The 19136-nt window shown below is 37.0% G+C and overlaps 1 protein-coding gene across 15 annotated transcripts in view; it reads right to left on the bottom strand.

The window, feature by feature from the left end:
* The window catches only part of adgrl3.1 (adhesion G protein-coupled receptor L3.1), a 1314450-nt gene that overhangs the window by 778647 nt on the left and 516667 nt on the right, over positions 1 to 19136 (bottom strand). For 11 of the 15 annotated variants that reach the window (XM_039751107.1, XM_039751111.1, XM_039751112.1 and 8 more), the window contains exon 10: positions 12911 to 12949. The exons of the other annotated variants lie outside the window; for them this stretch is intronic. In XM_039751107.1, coding sequence (XP_039607041.1) covers positions 12911 to 12949 — 39 coding nt within the window. The remainder of the gene's footprint in view (positions 1 to 12910; positions 12950 to 19136) is intronic. 15 annotated transcript variants of the gene reach the window in all.

Below are 19136 nucleotides of genomic sequence, written 5' to 3'. Positions count from 1 at the left end.
TAAAGGAAACTTGTACATTGTGCTTACCACCTACAGAATTCAATTTGACCATTAAAAATAAATTAGCTTAGATACAAGCAGAAACTGGATTAAAATATTTTAAAATAATACATTAAATGAAACATTAAATTGTTTTTTTTGTTTTTTTTTGCAATACTGACTAATAATGAGAAAAACTTTTAAGTCTTTGTACCTGCAGGTAAAAGACCATCAGTGACAACCACGCTTTAGCTTGAACCTAGAGACTGAGCTAAAATAAAGGTCTCCAAACAAAGGATGTTTCTGAATCCAAGGAGAAACAAGCCATGCCAGAGAAGGAGCAAGCTATGGGTTGAGCCATTAACCAATTGACAAGTGAACCTCTGTTTGTTGCAGCACATTTAAGTTCCATCTAAAGGGATTATGGGTCCCTAATGCAAATATGCCAACTAAAATTTAAATGTATTATTTACTAGTTAGTTCTGACACCAAAAACAAAAAGTGATCTTGGGGTGTCCCGAATCATAGATGGTATCTTTCTGTATCATATTAAGAGTTTGCTATATTAATATCCATTGCTTTAGGGCAGTGGTTCTTCAATTTCCTTTTCTTGTGACTTTTCCTTTTTTGTGTCTAGAATCACCATTGGTCATTGATATTGGAGTGAAAAGTTCAATATGTACACGTACAACAAGGAAATTTAACTCTATACATGAGCAACATGTACTTACTGAAAATTTGTAACTATTGGTTGTATTAATGAAAATAGCTCATGCTTATTCTGAATTATTTTATTTTGAATTTAACTTGTACAACAATGGGTATAATACAGGAAATATTTAGAAAAATGTGATTTGCATAACCTTGTCAGCACCTACTGCAAATACAATGTGTAAGAGTATACATTTTTCTGAATTTTTGTTGTCATTTTGATGTCTTAAGATAAGACAGCTTTGACCTTAATTTCCAATTTAGGAGGAGTTATTTCCATGAAGCCAATTGTTATGTTGGCACTTATAATTATAAAGAATTAAAAGGATAAATTTAGGATGGCTTGCTCTCTTTCTCAATCCCCCCATCCCCTGCCCCCCCATTTTGCCACCCCAAGTGAGGCTGGACCACACTTCACAAAGTCCCAGTCCTCTGAGATACCTAGAGACAGAACACGTCCAAAATAAAACAAGCCCCCCAGCATCGGTGTATAAGAATTAAAATAGAGATATCTATTGACAATATAGTCCAAATGCTATAAGCATAAAATAGAATCTTAAACAGTCATGAGAAAGTAAACTCAGGGAATGATGTTAAACAGTAGCCCTGGATAAAGACAGTAAGTCCTAATATAATAAACCAAGGGTATGATGTTAAGTATACATACATATACACATATAATTATAATTAAAGCATAAAACAAAGTGTCAGAGAAGGGAAAAGGATGTATAATTATGGTACCAGTATCACTGCAAGCGGATCAAACAGTTGGTAAAATCTTTTGCCATGCCAGGACAGGATAAGACTCACGATCGTATTTCAAAAAAGTGTTGGGATCATTTTTTTTTTTTTAGCTATTTTTCTGCTTCCTCCATAGAAGTAAAAATGTGGAGTTTGCCTTGAATGTCCACTTTCAGTTTCGCAGGATACAAGAGGCAGTATCTGATCTCGGCTTTCCGTAAGCGCTGTTTAATGTTATAAAAAGTGACATGTTTAGCAGCTGTTGTAATGGGAAATCAGGGAAAATATGAATGTGGTTATTTTCAAATATAATCCCTTGCTTTTGTCTGAGAAGTAACATTATATGTATTTTAGATTGTAATTTTTCAAAATGCATGATAAGAGTCCTAGGTTTAGAGGTGTTTGATCCCCTTATGCGGTAAGCTGTTGCTATCTCGGTGTCTGATTTGAAGTTCTCTCCAATTATTTTAGAGAATAGTTCAGCTACAAAGACCTTTAATTCTAATATTATTCCCTTTGCATCCATCTTCCAGTGCAGCAAGTCTGTCCCTGAGTACTATGCATTTGGAATTTGCAGCAGTTGCTTTTCTATCAGTGGTAGATGCCAGTTGTTCAGCTATTTCGTTTTGAGTCGTGAATGTTAGCTTAATGTCTTCCAGCTGAGCACCAAGTGCTCTCAGTTTATTCTCAAACATTAACACGTTTTCCTGTATTTGTTCCTCAGTTTTTTCTAGCATACCTTTAAAGGCTGCCTCAAAGCGATTATTTAAACGTTTTTTCTGGTCTTTAATACCCAGAAGCTGCTTTTTGTTTGTCTTGTGTATGTCCTTTGTTTCCTTCCTTATATCATTTATTTTTTTCTTTATATCTTTCTTTAAATCACTCTTATGCTCCTTTATGTCTTGAGCAGTGGTGGTGGCCATTGAAGTGATCATTACATTCAGTTCAGAGAGATCATTTCGGCCTTCTCCATGCTCCATGGATGAAGTGGCAAGCCCAGTTAGAGTCGATACTCCTGGCTTGTGAGGAGTAGATGACAGCAAGGAAGGCAAGGCTGTTTTCAGTTTCAATAAATCTTCTGGAAACAGCAAACTGTCATAACTTGGCTCACTTTCACATTCGCTCCCACTTTCACTCTCGGCTGGTGACAATACAGCAGGTCCAGGTCCTGGGAAATCTGTGCTTTTGCCTGTCTGTTCCAGGTCATTTTCTGAAAGGCTATACCTTGAGCTTGGACTTCATGCCTGTCTAGACTTGGATGATGCCTTAGCTTTCTTTCTGTTTCTTTCTGAGCCCCTTTCCTGATGCTCATGTTTATATATACTTGCATATACCGTAATTGAACCCACTCGGGTTGATTAAATACAGGATACCTTGGAATGATAAAAAATAAGAGAAAAAATAACACCACTGCTAATGGAGTTCCGCTTCAGATGTTCATCTCCCGCAATGGATGAGACCGAATAAAATTAATTTTTAAAATTACCTCATTCTTTAGAAACACTGACAGTCAGTGTGATAGGGTGACAATGTAACCTTTATTGGTTGTATGAAAACTGGGCTGTGCCCAATATTCACCCTCTGTAGTTGATCAGAATTTAACACGGGACAACTGCTTCATTTAGTATTCTCAAATATATATGATGTCTATCATCACGTGCCGGGACGCCTTGAGGGACCAGAAGAGGGCGTGCGCCCACCTTGGATCACGTGGGGGCCGCCACCCTGGTTGCTTTGGGGGCCACGGGTTGAGGGCATGGAAGCCCAACCCTGTAGGGGCTCGTGGTCACTGCCAAGGGATGCCCCAATGCCTTGGGAACCCTGGACATCAGTACTTCCGCCACACCAGGAAGTGCTGAGGGAAAGAGAAGCAGGGACACCCGGAGTGCTTCCGGGAGTACAGCTGGCACTTCTGCCATACAGGGGCGTGTTGGCGGGTGATTGCCCGCGAGCACCTGGAGTACATCCGGGTGAGGATAAAAGGCCCGAAGGAAGGCATAGTGTGTGGCCAGGACTTTGGGGGTTTGTGTGTGCACTTTAATAACTTGTAAATAGTGTTGTAAATAAACGTGTGGTGGTGGAAAACAACATGTCTGCCTGTCTGTGCCCGGGTAACGTTCACACACGTTAGCATTTACTAAACATTAAATGGGGGCACTTTCTTTGACAATGTTGTAGTTTAAGACACTACGAAAAGTGTATCCTAGTTAAAGTCAGTCCAATTTAAGCATTATTGGTTTGTTGATTTGTAATAACAGAAAGTATAACCAAGATCATAGTAAGTTTATGTTATGGTATATAACAAATCTTTTGGTAATAGGACCACTTGTCTAATTCTTCTGATATACAGTACTCTAGGTATTAAACCAATAGTTGTTGTTGGCAATACACGACAAATAATTAATATGTGGTTTCTTGGGTCTAAGTAATATATAACATTTTGATCCAAATGTTTTACTGAAAAGGGCCAGTGTCTTGCATTAAAAAAAAGTAATGATGAGGTCTTACAAAGGCAGGATTGACATCTACTGTCAGTATGTATACTGCCTATCTTTAGTAAGAAAACAAAGTGGAAATTTAATATAGACTACAACTGGATATAAATCTAAGCAACTTTATGGATGTGTGCATGAAGATGTGAAAAAGGTTTTTTGCATAAAGATTCTGTCTCTGGTCATTTTTGTACAATTGTCATTGGCAACATAAACTAGTAACTTTTGAAGTTTCTGAAGTAAATACTTGGGCTTTCTGTCTCACTATGTAAGGTACTATTTAACGGACTGCCAATTCAGCCAATGTTAATTTAACTACACGGACAAAACACTGTTACCTTTTTACAAACTCTCCAAAAACTGCCAAAGCTTCAAAGAGGACTCATTTCACACTTGGTATAACTCTTTAATGGTACTCACCTTGTCTATAAATAAAATGTTTATCCATGTTTGCCCAAAGGGTGGTGTGGGACTTGTATTTTCAGACTATGTAAACTGTTCACCCCAAAGACACCTCATTACAGAAAGAAAATGGCAACAAAGGTCCCACGTCCAGATATAAAAAGGGTATGACCTTTAATATCAAGCTACTGTTCTTTAACAATGATAACAATTATGTTTCTAAATGGTAACAGGACTTGCTCATAATAGCAATTGGTATTTGTATTATGGTTGTCTTTATGTCAAGAAGATTGAAATTTAATAATATCTCTTTTTGAATTAAGAAAATATAAATCTGGTGACTTTTGGGATGATGTTAACTTAGATAAAAACTTTGATTAGTTTGTTGTTTTGATGAAAGAACAAAAGGGAGGATTTTTATGAGAAATAAGCACTTGAAACTGCCTGCCTATTAAATTAGAACATCCGGACTTAATTTGCACTAGCACATTTTAAGTCTGAAAATGATATTATATATAATATTGAGGTGCTACCTCAAGCAGAAGAGTTTAAGTGTCTTGGGATCTTGTTCATGAGTAAGGGAAGAAGGGAGTGGGAAGAGTCAGGCAGATTGGCGCAGCATCTGCAACAGCATTTCGACCATTGTACCTGTCAGTCGTGGTGAAGACAGACCTGAGCTAAAAGTAAAAGATCTCAATTTACCAGTCAATCTATGTTCCTGCCCTCATCTATTGTCATGAGCTTCAGGTAGTGACTGAAAGAACTAGATTGTGGATGCAAGTGGCAGAAATTAGTTTCTTTCACAAGGTGTCTCGGGTTAACCTTAGAGACAGGGAGAAGACATTCAGAAGGAGCACTAAGTAGAGTTGCTACTCCTCTGCATCGCCAGGAACCATTTAAAGTGGTTTGGGCATCTGACTTAGATTGCCTCCCTGGGGAAGTGCTTTGATGTCCAACAGGGAGGACAACTTGGAGCAAAACCAGAACATGCTGAAGAGATTAAATTTCTCATCTTTAGTCTCATTTATAAATCTTTGCATGGAGAATGAAAATATGAAAATGTCAAAAAAAGAACACATGCATATTGCAAAAAAAATCTGACCTGGGGTATATAAGTTTTGATGCAATTTACCATTTAAAAGTAACAGTAATTATGTATGTGAACGCACCTGGAACTCTACCATGTTGACACCCTGAAACAATCGTAAATGGACTATGTTAATCAGTCACATATATAAGCAGACATAATGCTGCAGAACTCCATTGGCTGGCAGAGACTCCCTGTGATACATCCAGACACAGCCACCTGCATTTGAGAACACTTACACTGTGCTAAGCAACTGACCATGCAGGAGCATGTGTGAAATTATAGTGATCTCCTCTGCCTTCTATGAGTCAGGGAAAGGTATAAGGTACCAGCATTTAAATCAGTAGCCAGTATCACCTGGCAAATGTAATAACATGATTGCTGTCACATAAATAGTAAGGGTCATATGAAAACTAACGGTTCAGCCAATTATCTTACCAAACAAGCAAGCCATTCTATACAGTACCATCACATCTACCAAAGCAAATTTCCCTCAAAATGAAGAAATCATGGGTTGATCCAAGCCACCAAGCCTCAATGTTTGTTAGTCTCATCATGGATGTCGAGCATTAATGGAATGTCCATGCTTATGGTTAAAAAAGCAGCTTCATTCTTTCTAGGTGCCTTTATTGCAATATAATTTCAGGATATTGCTCCAATTACTTCACAAAAAACTGGATATTGCTACAAACTGCCTTTTTATGCAAGCATTTTTTTTATGTTGGCAATAACACATTTTGTTTTAGGAATGTACACCAACACCATACAGAAACTGAATGTTTAGTGACTCATCAGTCAGTTAATGGTTTCCAGCATAGCGGGGATGATGGAGTGGTGCTTGGCTGAGATAATTCTGGCTTGTTGGCCAGTTCCCTGATGAAGGATAACAGGGAGCCTATATAAACTGACAAAAAACAAAAAGTTCTTCAGTATACTTAGGCAGCATTGGCCCTCTTAAAAGGGAAATAAAAAAGAGTCTGAACATCATATTCATCCCTGTTGTGGTTTAATATGTTTGCCATGTCAATGTGCATTACAATAGCAGCTTGATGATATGAATTTGCATACTAATGGCTTATGCATAGAAAGTGGTGTACGTGTATTTGGGACCTCTTGCAGGGACACAAGGCTTATAAACCTAACCCCTGCCCTGGGAACACTTTGGTATCCCCCAGAAGGAATTGGAGGAAGTGACTGGATAAGAAACATCTAGGTACCTTTGCTTGGACTGCAGCCCTTGTGATATGGACCCAGAAAGCAACAGAAAATGGAAGGATGGATGGCTATTTTGTTACATGACTTTATATTGCATATTATGTTACTCCAATAGCCTGATTCTGATTTTCTACTTTTGGAAAGCATTGGTTATAAATCATTATGTTATTCTGCATTACAACTGCATTTTGACACTACCAGGAACTGCACTATAAAAAAACCCGAACTAAGTTCAAATAAACATTAACTTCTTTCTTTTGCATTTTAATTTAAAATAACCACTAGATGTTTAGATTATATTTCCATCCAATGAAAGTCTGGGTCTCTTTGGATATTTAACTTTCTACAAATTTGTTCACATTAAGTCATGTATAACTTTATGGAAAGTGTTCTATATCTTTATCACTGTTAGATTTTATTGTCTATATGTTGTGTAATGTTTGAGTTTATTCAGCAAACAAAATTACTGCTTTTTCCCCCCTGAAAAATCACAAGCTTGATCTATATAAATAATTCCCTTGTTATTATAACTTCAAAAAGTTAAAGTTTAAAAAGTCAATCAGTCATTCTCCTACCTGTTATATCCTTACACAGGGTCAAGGGGGTCTGCTGGAGCCAATCCCAGCCAGCACAGGGTGCAAGGCAGGAAATAAACCCTGGGTAGGGTGCCAGCCCACCGCAGGGAACACACCCCCACACCAAGCACACACTAGGGACAATTTAGGATCGCCAATGCACCTAACCTGCATGTCTTTGGACTATGGAAAGAAGCCGGAGCACCCAGAGGAAACCCACGTAGACACAGGGAGAACATGGATAGCAAACCGGGAAGTAAACCCAGGTCTCCTAACTGCGAGGCAGCAGCGCTAACACTGCGCCACCATGCCGCCCTAGTTTAACAAGTTCCATACATTATTTGTGTTCCTCATTTTATTTCTAGACTAGCTGAAATACCCAGTGTTGCCCGGGAGGAAAATGAAGGTTTTTTTTTAATTGTTTGAGAAAAATACAATTAAAAAAATACAACTGTAAAAATAACCTCGCAGTTAGGTGTGTGGGTGTGTGCGCCCTGTGGTGAGTTGGCACCTTGCCCGGGGTTTGTTTCCTGCCCTGCATCCTGTGTTGGCTGGGATTGGCTCCAGCAGACCCCCGTGACCCTGTAGTTAGCATATAGCGGGTTGGATAATGGATGGATGGATAAAGACTCACTAATGTCCTTGTCTTGCGGTCTTGTATGCATGTTATCATCTAGTTGACGCTTGGAACCAACCAACTCTATTTAATTTGAAAAGCAACAGGGGCGTGGTGCTGCTCAAAAATAAAGAATGCTGGCAGTAGCCTGGTATATACTAACTGTGTAAGCCCATGCTGTTAAAACCACGGGATCCTAGAAAGTATTTAAATAGTCAAAACTACTCTCATCTCCTTGCTAGAAGGATTCATGTTGCCGAAGTGCTTGCATCGTTTGTGCATTTGCAGCTAAGCAACTGTCTTTCTTAGGAGGTTTCCTTTTGCCGGTGTACTGGCCTCACTTGCGTATCCTTGGAGCTGGAGCCCTCAACTCGACTCTGTGTCTCACTTCCGGGCCAGGCAGACACGCACACTTCCACACGTAGAACTCTATTTAATTTCAAAAGCAACAGGGGCGCGGTGGCACTCAAACATAAAGAAAGTTGGCAGTCTCCTCCAGTTTGCCCTCTGGTGGTGTCAAGTGGATGATAACATGCATACAAGATGGTTTAACCCTACAGTATTTTTAGTCAACCAATGAGGAACATGTGTACCAAGTTTCATGGAAATCGCTCCAGCCATTCGGAAGTGATGCTGGAACATACATACACACATTGATTTTTTATATATATGCAGTAGATTAGCTAGTATCAGTTTAATGTCACATGTCAGAGTTTATTTTCTTTTTTTACAAATATGCAGCCAGTTTGTATGTGAGCCCGACTTGTTGCTGCTGTTCTTCTATGCAGAGGCTCTGGACACCAATAAGTTAGCAATATCAGAAAGTCGAGTGCACTGCAGCGGTCCATATATTTTATTTTTTGTTTTGACTGAGAGCCAAAATGGAAGATTAAGACTTTTAAAACTAAAGTAAATTAAGTAGGACTATTTACAAGAAAGTGATGGAGATTTTCGTGTAGATGGATATGCACATGGACTTCATTTACAAATAAAGGTGAGGCCATAAACGTTTTTCAAATTTTATAAAAAAATGGGATCAAACTAAGAAAAAAAAAATCAATATTTAAAAACCACATGTTGACCTTAAATAAAATTTTCTTTTGTATTTTGTGTTATCCGTTTATTGAATTTTCTGTAGTAAAATTGATTAAAGCATCAGAATTAAAAGCTTTTAAAAACAACTAAATATTTCACTTAAGGTCAAAATTGAATTTTTTTTTGTGTTCTACTCTATACTTTCATTTGTATTATATGAGTTTGAATTGTGAAATTGCAACGGCAAAGTTAGAACACATGGAGGTTACTGAGCAAATGCGCTCTCTCCGCTCTCTCTTGCCGCTATAAACTTAACGTTCTTTCTTAGCCCAATACGTACCTTACCTATGTGTGTGTTAAGAATGCTGATGAAATATGAAACATAACCAGTAGTCAACGTTCATGCTGCCAACTGAATGGCGAATAAGCTACTCTTTTGGGATCATATATTTGTAAATCTCACTCTGAAGGAGTCGGTGCCTCACCAGCTATATACCTCACTGCACATCACCGCTTCTGTACTGGCAGCAGAAATCGTCAACATGCCATCTGCTGATTCCAGTGGCCGATGACCTTGTCTATGCACCTGCAATGCAGGCAACTTGCCAAACAAATAATTTCACTGTGTGGCTATCTGAGCAGTGGACATCGTTGCAACATGAACAAATCTCTCAAAATGCATGCTTGTTTAAAGCTTAACAGCAATATGCTTGCACAGACTGGTTTCTTGAGTTGAAACATTTGATCTTGCTGACCTTGCTCATTATGCCACTTATTCTGTTTGATCATTCATAGTCAAGCTGTGTTTAACAGCATTATGAACTGTGAGTCTATTTTGTTGACTGAAACATAACTTGCATTGAAATATGTGTAAGCCAACATTTGTGGTCTTGCAACAGAAAGAAAAAACTAAAATTGCACTAATATGTAAAAAGACAGAACTAAATAAAATAAAAACTAAAATTTTAAACACAGAACTAAATAAAAATAAAAATTGTTGACTCCACTGAAACCTGGAATAAAATAAAAATAAAAATTCATTTTATAAAATAAAATAAAAATTACAATTAATATCAGAACTGAAATATCAGTGTCTTCCTCTACTGGGCAGTTTAAAGTATTCTATGATCATTATGATCTTTATAGTACAGAAATGGAATTTATATTGTAAATTCATATATTGTAAATAACATTCTAATACCATCTGATTATGGAACTTTCAAAATAATTATGTTGCTAGATTTAAGCACTGGTTTTGACAATATTGATCACTTCAATTTATTTAATAAACTGTAAAATTAAATTGAGCTCTCAGACTATGTCCTTGAATTGTTTACCTGATATTTCAATATGTACAGAAATGTGCTAACAGTACTCAGTCATTATATTCAGAAATTAAATATGGTGTCTTGCAGGGCTCTGTACTCAAACCTCTACTCTTTTCATTTTGCGTGGTTCCATTGGAAACTACCTTTTGAAACCATAACATTCATTTTATTTTTACACAGACAATACCCAGGTATACCTTTCTTTTAAACCAAATGATGATTCGCCAATAGTGTTGTTAATTGATTGTTTCAGTGAATTAAACAAATGGACCAATGGTAATTATTCTCTCTGATTATAGAAGAAACAGAAATAATATTTAATGGGGGAATGACACAGACGGCATCAGTATTCTGTCACTTTTTAACTCGGTTAGTCTAAACATTTTTTTTGCTTGTTTTTTTCAACAAGCATACATCTTATGCATTATATTTGACATCAATATGTCTTTTAATGCATATATTAAAAAACTACCTTTAATTTGTTTTCCCAAGTCTAAAAAAGTTAGAAAACAAAGGCAGTTTCAAAATACGCAGGATAATCAGAAATCAATTAATGCATTTTTTATAAGATTGACTACTACTATGCAGAATTCACTGGCTGTTCAAACTATTGTATAAGCAGCCTTCAGATAATTTAAAATGCTTCTGCAAGAATCATTATAAGAACTACTAAGTACACCACGTAACTCCAACTCTTAAATGTTTATATTGGCTTCAGGTTAGCTTATGATTGATTTCAAAATAGCCATTCTTACATAATTAGCCTTAAATTATCATTACTTACAAACTGGAGTGTGCATTAATATCTCAAGATGATGACCTACTAAAGATTCCAAGGATTAACAGAATAGCAGTGAAAGGATACGTTTTTAGCTACAATGCCAAAAAATGTGAAACAATCTTCCTGCTTATGTAGGAGATGCCCCTTCGATTCCAGCATTTAAATCCATTCTGAAGACTCAATACGTTAGTGTATCATAGCCTAATTAGAACTACTCATTATTTGTACTTATTATATCTTTGTTAGTCCTTTGAATAAAAATGTAAATAATTCAATAATTATGACCTGTTACTAATTCTATTCTATTTTGTTTCTCTTCTTGGTGTCCTGCTGTGGCTCTTGGTGCCACCACTGTATTTCAAAGCTGTTTTTCTGCACAATGGGAAGAGATCTGAGATAATGGGATGATTGGGATCAAAGCATGGAAAGATTCTGTTATCATATTTATAAAGCTTGACATAGACTTTACTGTAGACAGATCATGGACTCCCGCTGTGTGTTTATTTTATGTACAGTGAAGCTTTTTGTTTTTCTCTTCTTCGATGTCAATGGACTATGGTTCAAAATAATGTTCATGGACAAATATTGTTAGTTTTCAATTATGTTAATCATTTTATAACTGTTTGGTTTTACTTTAGTGTTAAAGAAATAGATACAGTATCTTAATCTAATTTAAATTATATATTTAGTCATTCATAACATTCTAATTGCATTTTACATGTAAACTTGTTATAGCACTCCAAACCTTCACTCAGTAAAGAAGGAAGGAAAAATAAACTGAATTAAATTTGTTTTATAATGTTTTAAAAATTTCCAACATAATTTTGGTTTGTCATAGTAAATAATCAATCTCACAATCATTTTTCTTTCTCCAAATTTGTATATGACTTTAAAAATAGAGTATTACATTCCTTTGTAAAAAATCTAATTAACCTCTATTCTATGTAAAAATGAAAAACTATGATTGCATTATCATACAAATGAGATCTGGTTTAATTTTTTCTAAATATTATTTATAGTACAACTTATTCAATTAGTAGTGACAAAATCAGGAGTAAGTGACTTAAAAAAATGAACAATTTAGGGAGGATAAGTCAGAGCACTTTCTTTGCATAGGGATTTGCCTAATGGGCTCTCAATCTCTCTTTATATTATCTGAATGAGTTAAATGTACAGTATATGTTTAATCTGTATATTGATCCAAACATTTTTTTAATCTCTTATTTGACATATTTGATTTCTTTTGATTTTATTCACTGTTCAGAATAAGTGTTTACTACAGTACTTTTTTTTACTGAACTTACACTACTTTTCAGTATTCTAACTGTATTATATACACATTATTTGAACATGAAGTGCTAAAACAAGCAGTCTTATGAAAGCTTTCATTTTTGTATTAGAGTCTATATACTGTATTGTTTAACACGGTTAATCATTTTTTTATATTACCCACAACAATATAAAATTTATGCATTGATTTAAAATCAAACTGACACTGCCATTTCTAAATACTTAATCTTTCTTAGATTACTTAAAACAGAAAAAAGTGTGTACGTACAAGTTAGTATACATGCACAAAGCTGAATTTAATTACAACTTGTTTAAAAAAATAATCATGAGATAGCAGCTGACTAGTGTTAAATTGCTTGACACTGATAAGCCATGTTATCTGAGCAATTTCACATCTTGGGGAAATTTGTTTTCTTTTGTTACCTTTTTTTATAATGGGAAAACCATATGATAATACAGTATGTGGCTATAAATATGCTGACAAGCTTTCATTATAAGTGTGAGTTATGTACCATCAAAGCCAAAGTTCAGTAATAAATAACATGAAAACTACTAACTAAAGAAAAAGTTCACAAAACAAAAAACATGCAAACTTAAGAATAACATTCAATATAACAATAACAACTAAAATATATGTAAAATATAAAATAAGTGTTACCTGAATATAAAATCTGCAAGAGCGTTCCCTTTTCTGCAACTGAAACCATAAACATTAGTTTAGCTGGGCAATTAACAAAAAATGAAAACAAAAGGAAGATATAAAACACATACATTTTCATAGAAAGCACAAATGTGGAGGTTTAATTTTAAACAGAACATGCATGACTTTATTTTTAAAAGTAGCATTTAAAGAAAACAAAAATATGCAGAAACATTTTGGTTATACAGTATTATCGAAGCATTCATGGCAACCTCTCACTAACTTTATGAACTTAATTATGATCAGGAAAAGACTGAGACTTGAACTTATATTGATATAACAAAAAGATAAATACTAATAGTATTCATATTTCCTTAAACAAGTGAAATATTTAGGTTCTTATAAATTTTTTAATACATTTCAGCTAAATAAAACTTAAGGTTTAAAATATTTTACCGTGCAACATAAATATTTACACCTTCACCAAGCCACATGTACTCCAAGCAATATTGAAAGTTTTAGTCTTAAATATTCCTGAATGAGCTTTGCATATATAATTTTCTGAAGTGTCACATGTTCTATCTTTCTTACTGTGTAATTCCATAACAGAGAGAAAGGAGAGATTCCTTTTAAAAATAATAAGATTAATGTTTTATAGCATTTTCTATGGCAAATCCTGAAAAGAGAGCTGCTTTTAACAAGGCTAAATACAGAGCATATGCTGCAGATGCAGACCTTTGTCCAGGCAAAGCTGCGAGTGCTGCATGAAGGCCTGACCAGATCCACACATTTAATTCTCTCTTGAAAAAAATGGGAAATTAAAAAAGAAGAAAAAAGAAAGATTCTCTTATGTTCAAAGGATTTAGGAAATGTGCTAGAACAGAGAGTGTGAATGAACATGATTCAGTGGGTTTGGCTATTAATCCGTAACAAGAAAATTGTGAAAAAAACAAGGCTGCTAAAGTCTTGCAAGTTAATGTAATATTTAATGACTAATATAATTAGTATATTTTGTTACTTAAGTGCTAACAAAGTGTCCAGTATTTTTTTATTCATCTATTTTTAAGTATATACTTGTTTTAAAATAATTAGGTATATTTTTATGTAGTGTGGAGGATTAGCATCATTATAATTTTTATTAATTTGTTTAACATGATATTAACTATATAAACCAGAAAACAATGATAATAAAATATTGCTTAGACATTTCTTACAAAAATGATAAATGTAAACCTTGAGAATTACATGTATATCTAGTACAATATATTGTGAGAAATATTTTCATTTTAAAAATGTCTAATTTCACACCTTGGCACAAAAAAATCAAAATGGTATATTCACATTTCAAACCAACATGCCAGTAAATAGTATTTGCATTAATTTTCATGATTTTTGTACCATCTATGGGGGTGCAAACCAGCTGATGTGTTATTAGAGAAAAGTTGCAATGATAAAAATGATTTGAAAAGTGTACAGCCTACTGAGACTACATACAGAAAGTAGTTAAAAGTAGTGTGATTCCATTTTGTAAGTGATTCAAATCTGAAATTACCATGTACTATCTATCTTGATTCAGTAAAATTAATAAAAATTAATTCTTCAGATAGTTGCAACCTAATACACAAACATGAACACAAGTTACATTCTAGCTTCAAATTCTTTACTGTGAAGATAGGTCAGCTTGCAATGGAAAATGTTCAGAGATTGCACTGTGTTGTGATTACTGTAGAGTATCATGTATTGCATGTAGTGTTGGATCAATACAAAAATTTTGACTTTGGTGTTTATACCAGCTTTTGTACACCTGTAATGGTACCAAAACAGTACTGGAGCAAACAACCGATAACTTATTACTTTGCACAAATTAAAACATAAAATTAATGTTTTTCACCAAACAATTATTGACAAAACTAAATTTAGTAATAGAATAATGGCGCATTTCAATAATTTAAAATATTGTAACAACCACAACCAGACAGGGAGGAACAATACGTGTCATGGATTAAAATCACTAGTACATCTTGGTGGAAGGCCTTATGCAGCACTGAGAACTCTGGACCCATAAACCTTACTGTTGTTGCCCGATGTCCAACAGCCCCCACAAGACAGACATGCCATTTCCTTTGTGTTGCTCTCTTTTCTCTTGTTTTAATGTGTGCTACTCTTGCATGCAGTGCTTTTCCCTCCTGTACTTACTGTATTGTACTGTACTGCACTGTAATGGTTCCTGCTGTGCTGGCATTGCAGTCCAGCAAATTCATATTCACTCCATCAATAGCTTTCTGACTCCTCTAGGGTAGGTTATCTACTTGAATGCACTGTATACCAATTGACCACAAACTTTTGCACTCCTTTCACTTTCCTCCTCTCTGCTCCACTATTAATCCTCAAGGTCATTGAACTGTACTCTATTTGCCTATTCTACTGTATTGTAGACTGTATTGCCACTATATAGTAAGCCAATCACACTTTACAGAATCACAGTGAGCATTCTTAAACTAGTTTGTGTCTGTTCATCAAACAAGCTCGGGAAAGCGTTCATTGTGAACTCGAATTGTATTAAAATTTGTTAACCCTTCAAAAAAAATGAATCTTATCTTTTCTTATTTTTACTGTAAATACCATTCCATACCTGTCGAGTTCTGAGCCCCCAGAAGACACTGGGATAAGCAAAGGATAAATTCTTAGAAAGATTCAATGTGTTGCCGCCTGCTAGTGGCACAGACACAGCACTGCTGTTGGTTTAGAGTATTTCCAAAAGCACATGTATGAGAACTACACATTTTATAAGGCTCTAAATCCATACACACCTATTCTCTGTGCCCTTTTTTCAAAGACATAGAGCTTACATATAGATTAAGGCAGCATAAAGCAATTTCAGTTATAATGTTTTTGTAGTAAGATTACAGAATTTTACATAATACTGGTGTAGTATCAATATCAAAATTTGGTATTTCGGTATTCTTTTAGTACTGGTATTCCACCCAAAACTATTTTTATATGAATCAAGTACAAGTCATCTCATGTCTTCTAAGAATAATTTGTGACGTGTGAGTCACTGTCTTGCACCCAAAAGACGAGGCTGAGTCTAAGAATTTCAGAAAAAAACAGCTTTATTTAACTTGAAACAGGAACAGCAAGGTAATTTATTGCAGTGGGAGCTACCACACTACTACACACAGAAACAGCAAACAGACAGGGTCGGGGCAAGGTTAGAGGCCAAGTTATAATGTTCCCAGCATCACCCATCGGGTGACAGACACATTGTGCACGGATGCACTGAGCTTGTAGTTGCCTCTGTGACCCTGTGAACCTGCAAGGCACTGTAAACCTGCAGTTGCCTCGGTGATGGACAAGCAACCCTTAATGGATATGTCAATCATGCTTCAGCATGTCTCCCTGTTTCGTTGTGTCACCCCATTGCGTTAAAAACTCTCACACCCCCCTTAGCTTTGTACACACCAGTCGGGCATGAGAGAACGTCGGCATTGACGTGCGTAGCCCTGAGATGGTGGCGAACATCAAAAGCAAATGGCTGTAAACTAATAAACCACTGAGTGAGCCAGGCATTCACATCCTTCTGTCTGTAGAGACACTGAAGCTGGGCATGGTCAATCACAAGGGTAAACATCGGCCTTCACAAGTAGTACCTGAGGGCCTCCATTACCCACTTAAGCACTAAACATTCTTTCTCTATGGTTGAGTAATTGCGCTCCCTAGGAAGCAGTATTTTGCTGAGAAACAAGAGGGGGTGTTCTTCCTCCCTCTCCCCACCCCTAAACCAAAAGTACTTGCATCTGTCCTGAAGAATAAATTCCTTCAAAAAGTCCGGATTCCGCAGCTGTTAAGTCTGAGAAGGCTCTGTCACAGGCATCGGTCTAGACAATAACTATAGTTTTTTCTGCCCCTTGTCAAGTCAGTGATGGGGGCAGCCCAATGGATATAATTAGGAATTAACTGCCTGTAGGACCCAGCGAGCCCGAGGAAGACCCGAACCTGCCTCTGTGTTTTGGGACGTGGATATGCGAGCACCTCCCATACCTTTCCTTTTGAGGCTTGAGGTGACCTCTCCCCATGGAATAACCCAAATAATGGGTTTCTGACATATTCAGCCTGCACTCTATAGGCTTAGCCGTCAACCCCACCAGCCTCAAACTGTCAAGCACCACCTGCAGGTGGTTGAGGTGAAATCTCCAGTTGTTACTGAAAATGATCACATTGTCGATATACTCTCCCACGTATGCAGAATGGGGAGGCAGGATCTGTTCCATCATCGAATTGAAAAGTCTACGGCTCACCATGGAGACCAAAAGGGAGCCTGGTGAATTCAAACATCCAATGTGGGGTAGCAAATCTGGTTTTCACACAACTGCATTCCTCCAGGGGCACCTGTCAGTACCTTTTCATGAGATCCAGGGTGGACATTTATGAGGCTTGCCCATGTTTCTCCAACAAGTCATCTATATGCAGCATTGGGTATGCATCAAACTTGGAAATCTTGTTCAAGTGCTGGAAATCTATACAAAACCGGACCAAGCCGACTGGTTTTGAGACAAGAACAATCTGGCTATGCCACTCACTTTATCTTTCACAGATAACCACAATTTGAGCATTTGTTGCACTTCCTTGTGTATCACTTTCCTTGTTGCCTCTGGCAGGTGAAACAGGGAACATGTACAGTAACACTGGCTGCAGTTACGATCTTGTGTTCTGTAATTTCTGTCCAGCCAGGCAAGACTGAAAAGACATCAGAGTTCCTTCTGACTAGTGTCAGCAACTCTGCCTTCTGGGCATCAATCAAGTCATCACCATTAGCAACTTCAGTTTAAGTGACTGCTGCTGAGGTGACCAGGGCCTTGTGCCTCTTTCAACAGATTAATATGCAAAACCTGCACAGGCTTCTGCCAACCAGGAATTCTGACTTTATAACTCACTGGACTAATGCGCTCTTCCTCAACTGCTGGACCAAGCCATTTCACCTGAAACTTATGTGGGTCCAAAGGGATCAACACCAGCACTCGATTGCTATTATGAAACTCTTATCATAATTACATTTGTGTGCCTCCTGTTCACACTGCACAAGTTCCACCACAATACAGTATAAGACAATTTCAAGATCTGTTCTTGGAGAAAACGCCAGGATCTCCCCCAACAAGGTGCCTCGTGAACCCCTGCCCATTTCTCCCTCATTGTCAGCAGTTTGAAAGGACTCAACCTTGCAAATAATTGGGGGGGACTCCCAAACAGCAAACAGGAGAAAAGGTAACATGGTATCCCAGGAGGTTGGGTCGTCATTAGCTACCCGCCATATCATCTGTTTCAACAGTTTATTAACCCATTCAGTCAGGCCATTCATCTGTGGATGATAAACAGTTGTGCCCAGTTGCTTAATTGTAAGGCTCTCACACAGCTACTTCGTGACGCAAGAGATGAAAGGTATACTTCAGTCAGTTAAAATCTTGCATGGAATGCCAATATGCATGAACATTTCTGAGAGATCTTTAATGATAGTCTGCACATTCGCCTTCCATAGAGTGGCTACCTCAGGGTATCTATTCGCATAGTAAACTAACATGAGCATATATTGAAACCATTTTTACTCTTGGGGAGTATGCCCACAATATCTAACCCAACCCTCTCAAAAGGAACATCCAAAATAGCCATCGGAAGGTAGCCCTAGCTACCCTAGCAATCTGCACACGCCCTGCAAAACTGCTCCACATCCCGGCCATTATTCACCTAATAAAAGCATTTCAAAATATGTTCCCTTGTCTTCTCCATGCCAAGATGACCCCCCAAAACTTGACGGTAATCAATTTTTAAAACCGTCTCCCTTTGCCCACTTAGCACCACCAAATGCTTGATCCTCCCATCCCCCATACAATCAGAAATCACCTGATACAAGAAACAATCTTTAATTAAAAAGTGTGGTGTTTAGAAGTTTGGGCCCTTCCTCACCACATAGTAGGAGTCACTCGTGATGTGAGCTTGTTTGAATTTAAAATCTAAGTTACTGACGGCTCGTTGCAGATTGGAAAATTGTCTGAGTGACAGTCTTTTCTTCCTCTGTGCTCAACACGCTCACCCCCCCCCACTGCTACTTCATCTGTGTTTATAGTCGGTGTATGGTCTGGGGAGGTTCCAGTGTGAGCTTGGGTGTTCAGGGGTAGGGGTGTAAAGTCTGCTAGCAGTCCTGGGTCCACACTTGAGGATTCATCTCCCACCTCACTGGGCAGCTCAGGTT

This window comes from Polypterus senegalus, chromosome 4 (assembly GCF_016835505.1).
Source record: "Polypterus senegalus isolate Bchr_013 chromosome 4, ASM1683550v1, whole genome shotgun sequence".
Taxonomy (NCBI): Eukaryota; Metazoa; Chordata; class Cladistia; order Polypteriformes; family Polypteridae; genus Polypterus; species Polypterus senegalus.
The sequence above is the reverse complement of the archived record's forward strand: the minus strand, read 5'-3'. Positions and strand labels throughout refer to the sequence as shown.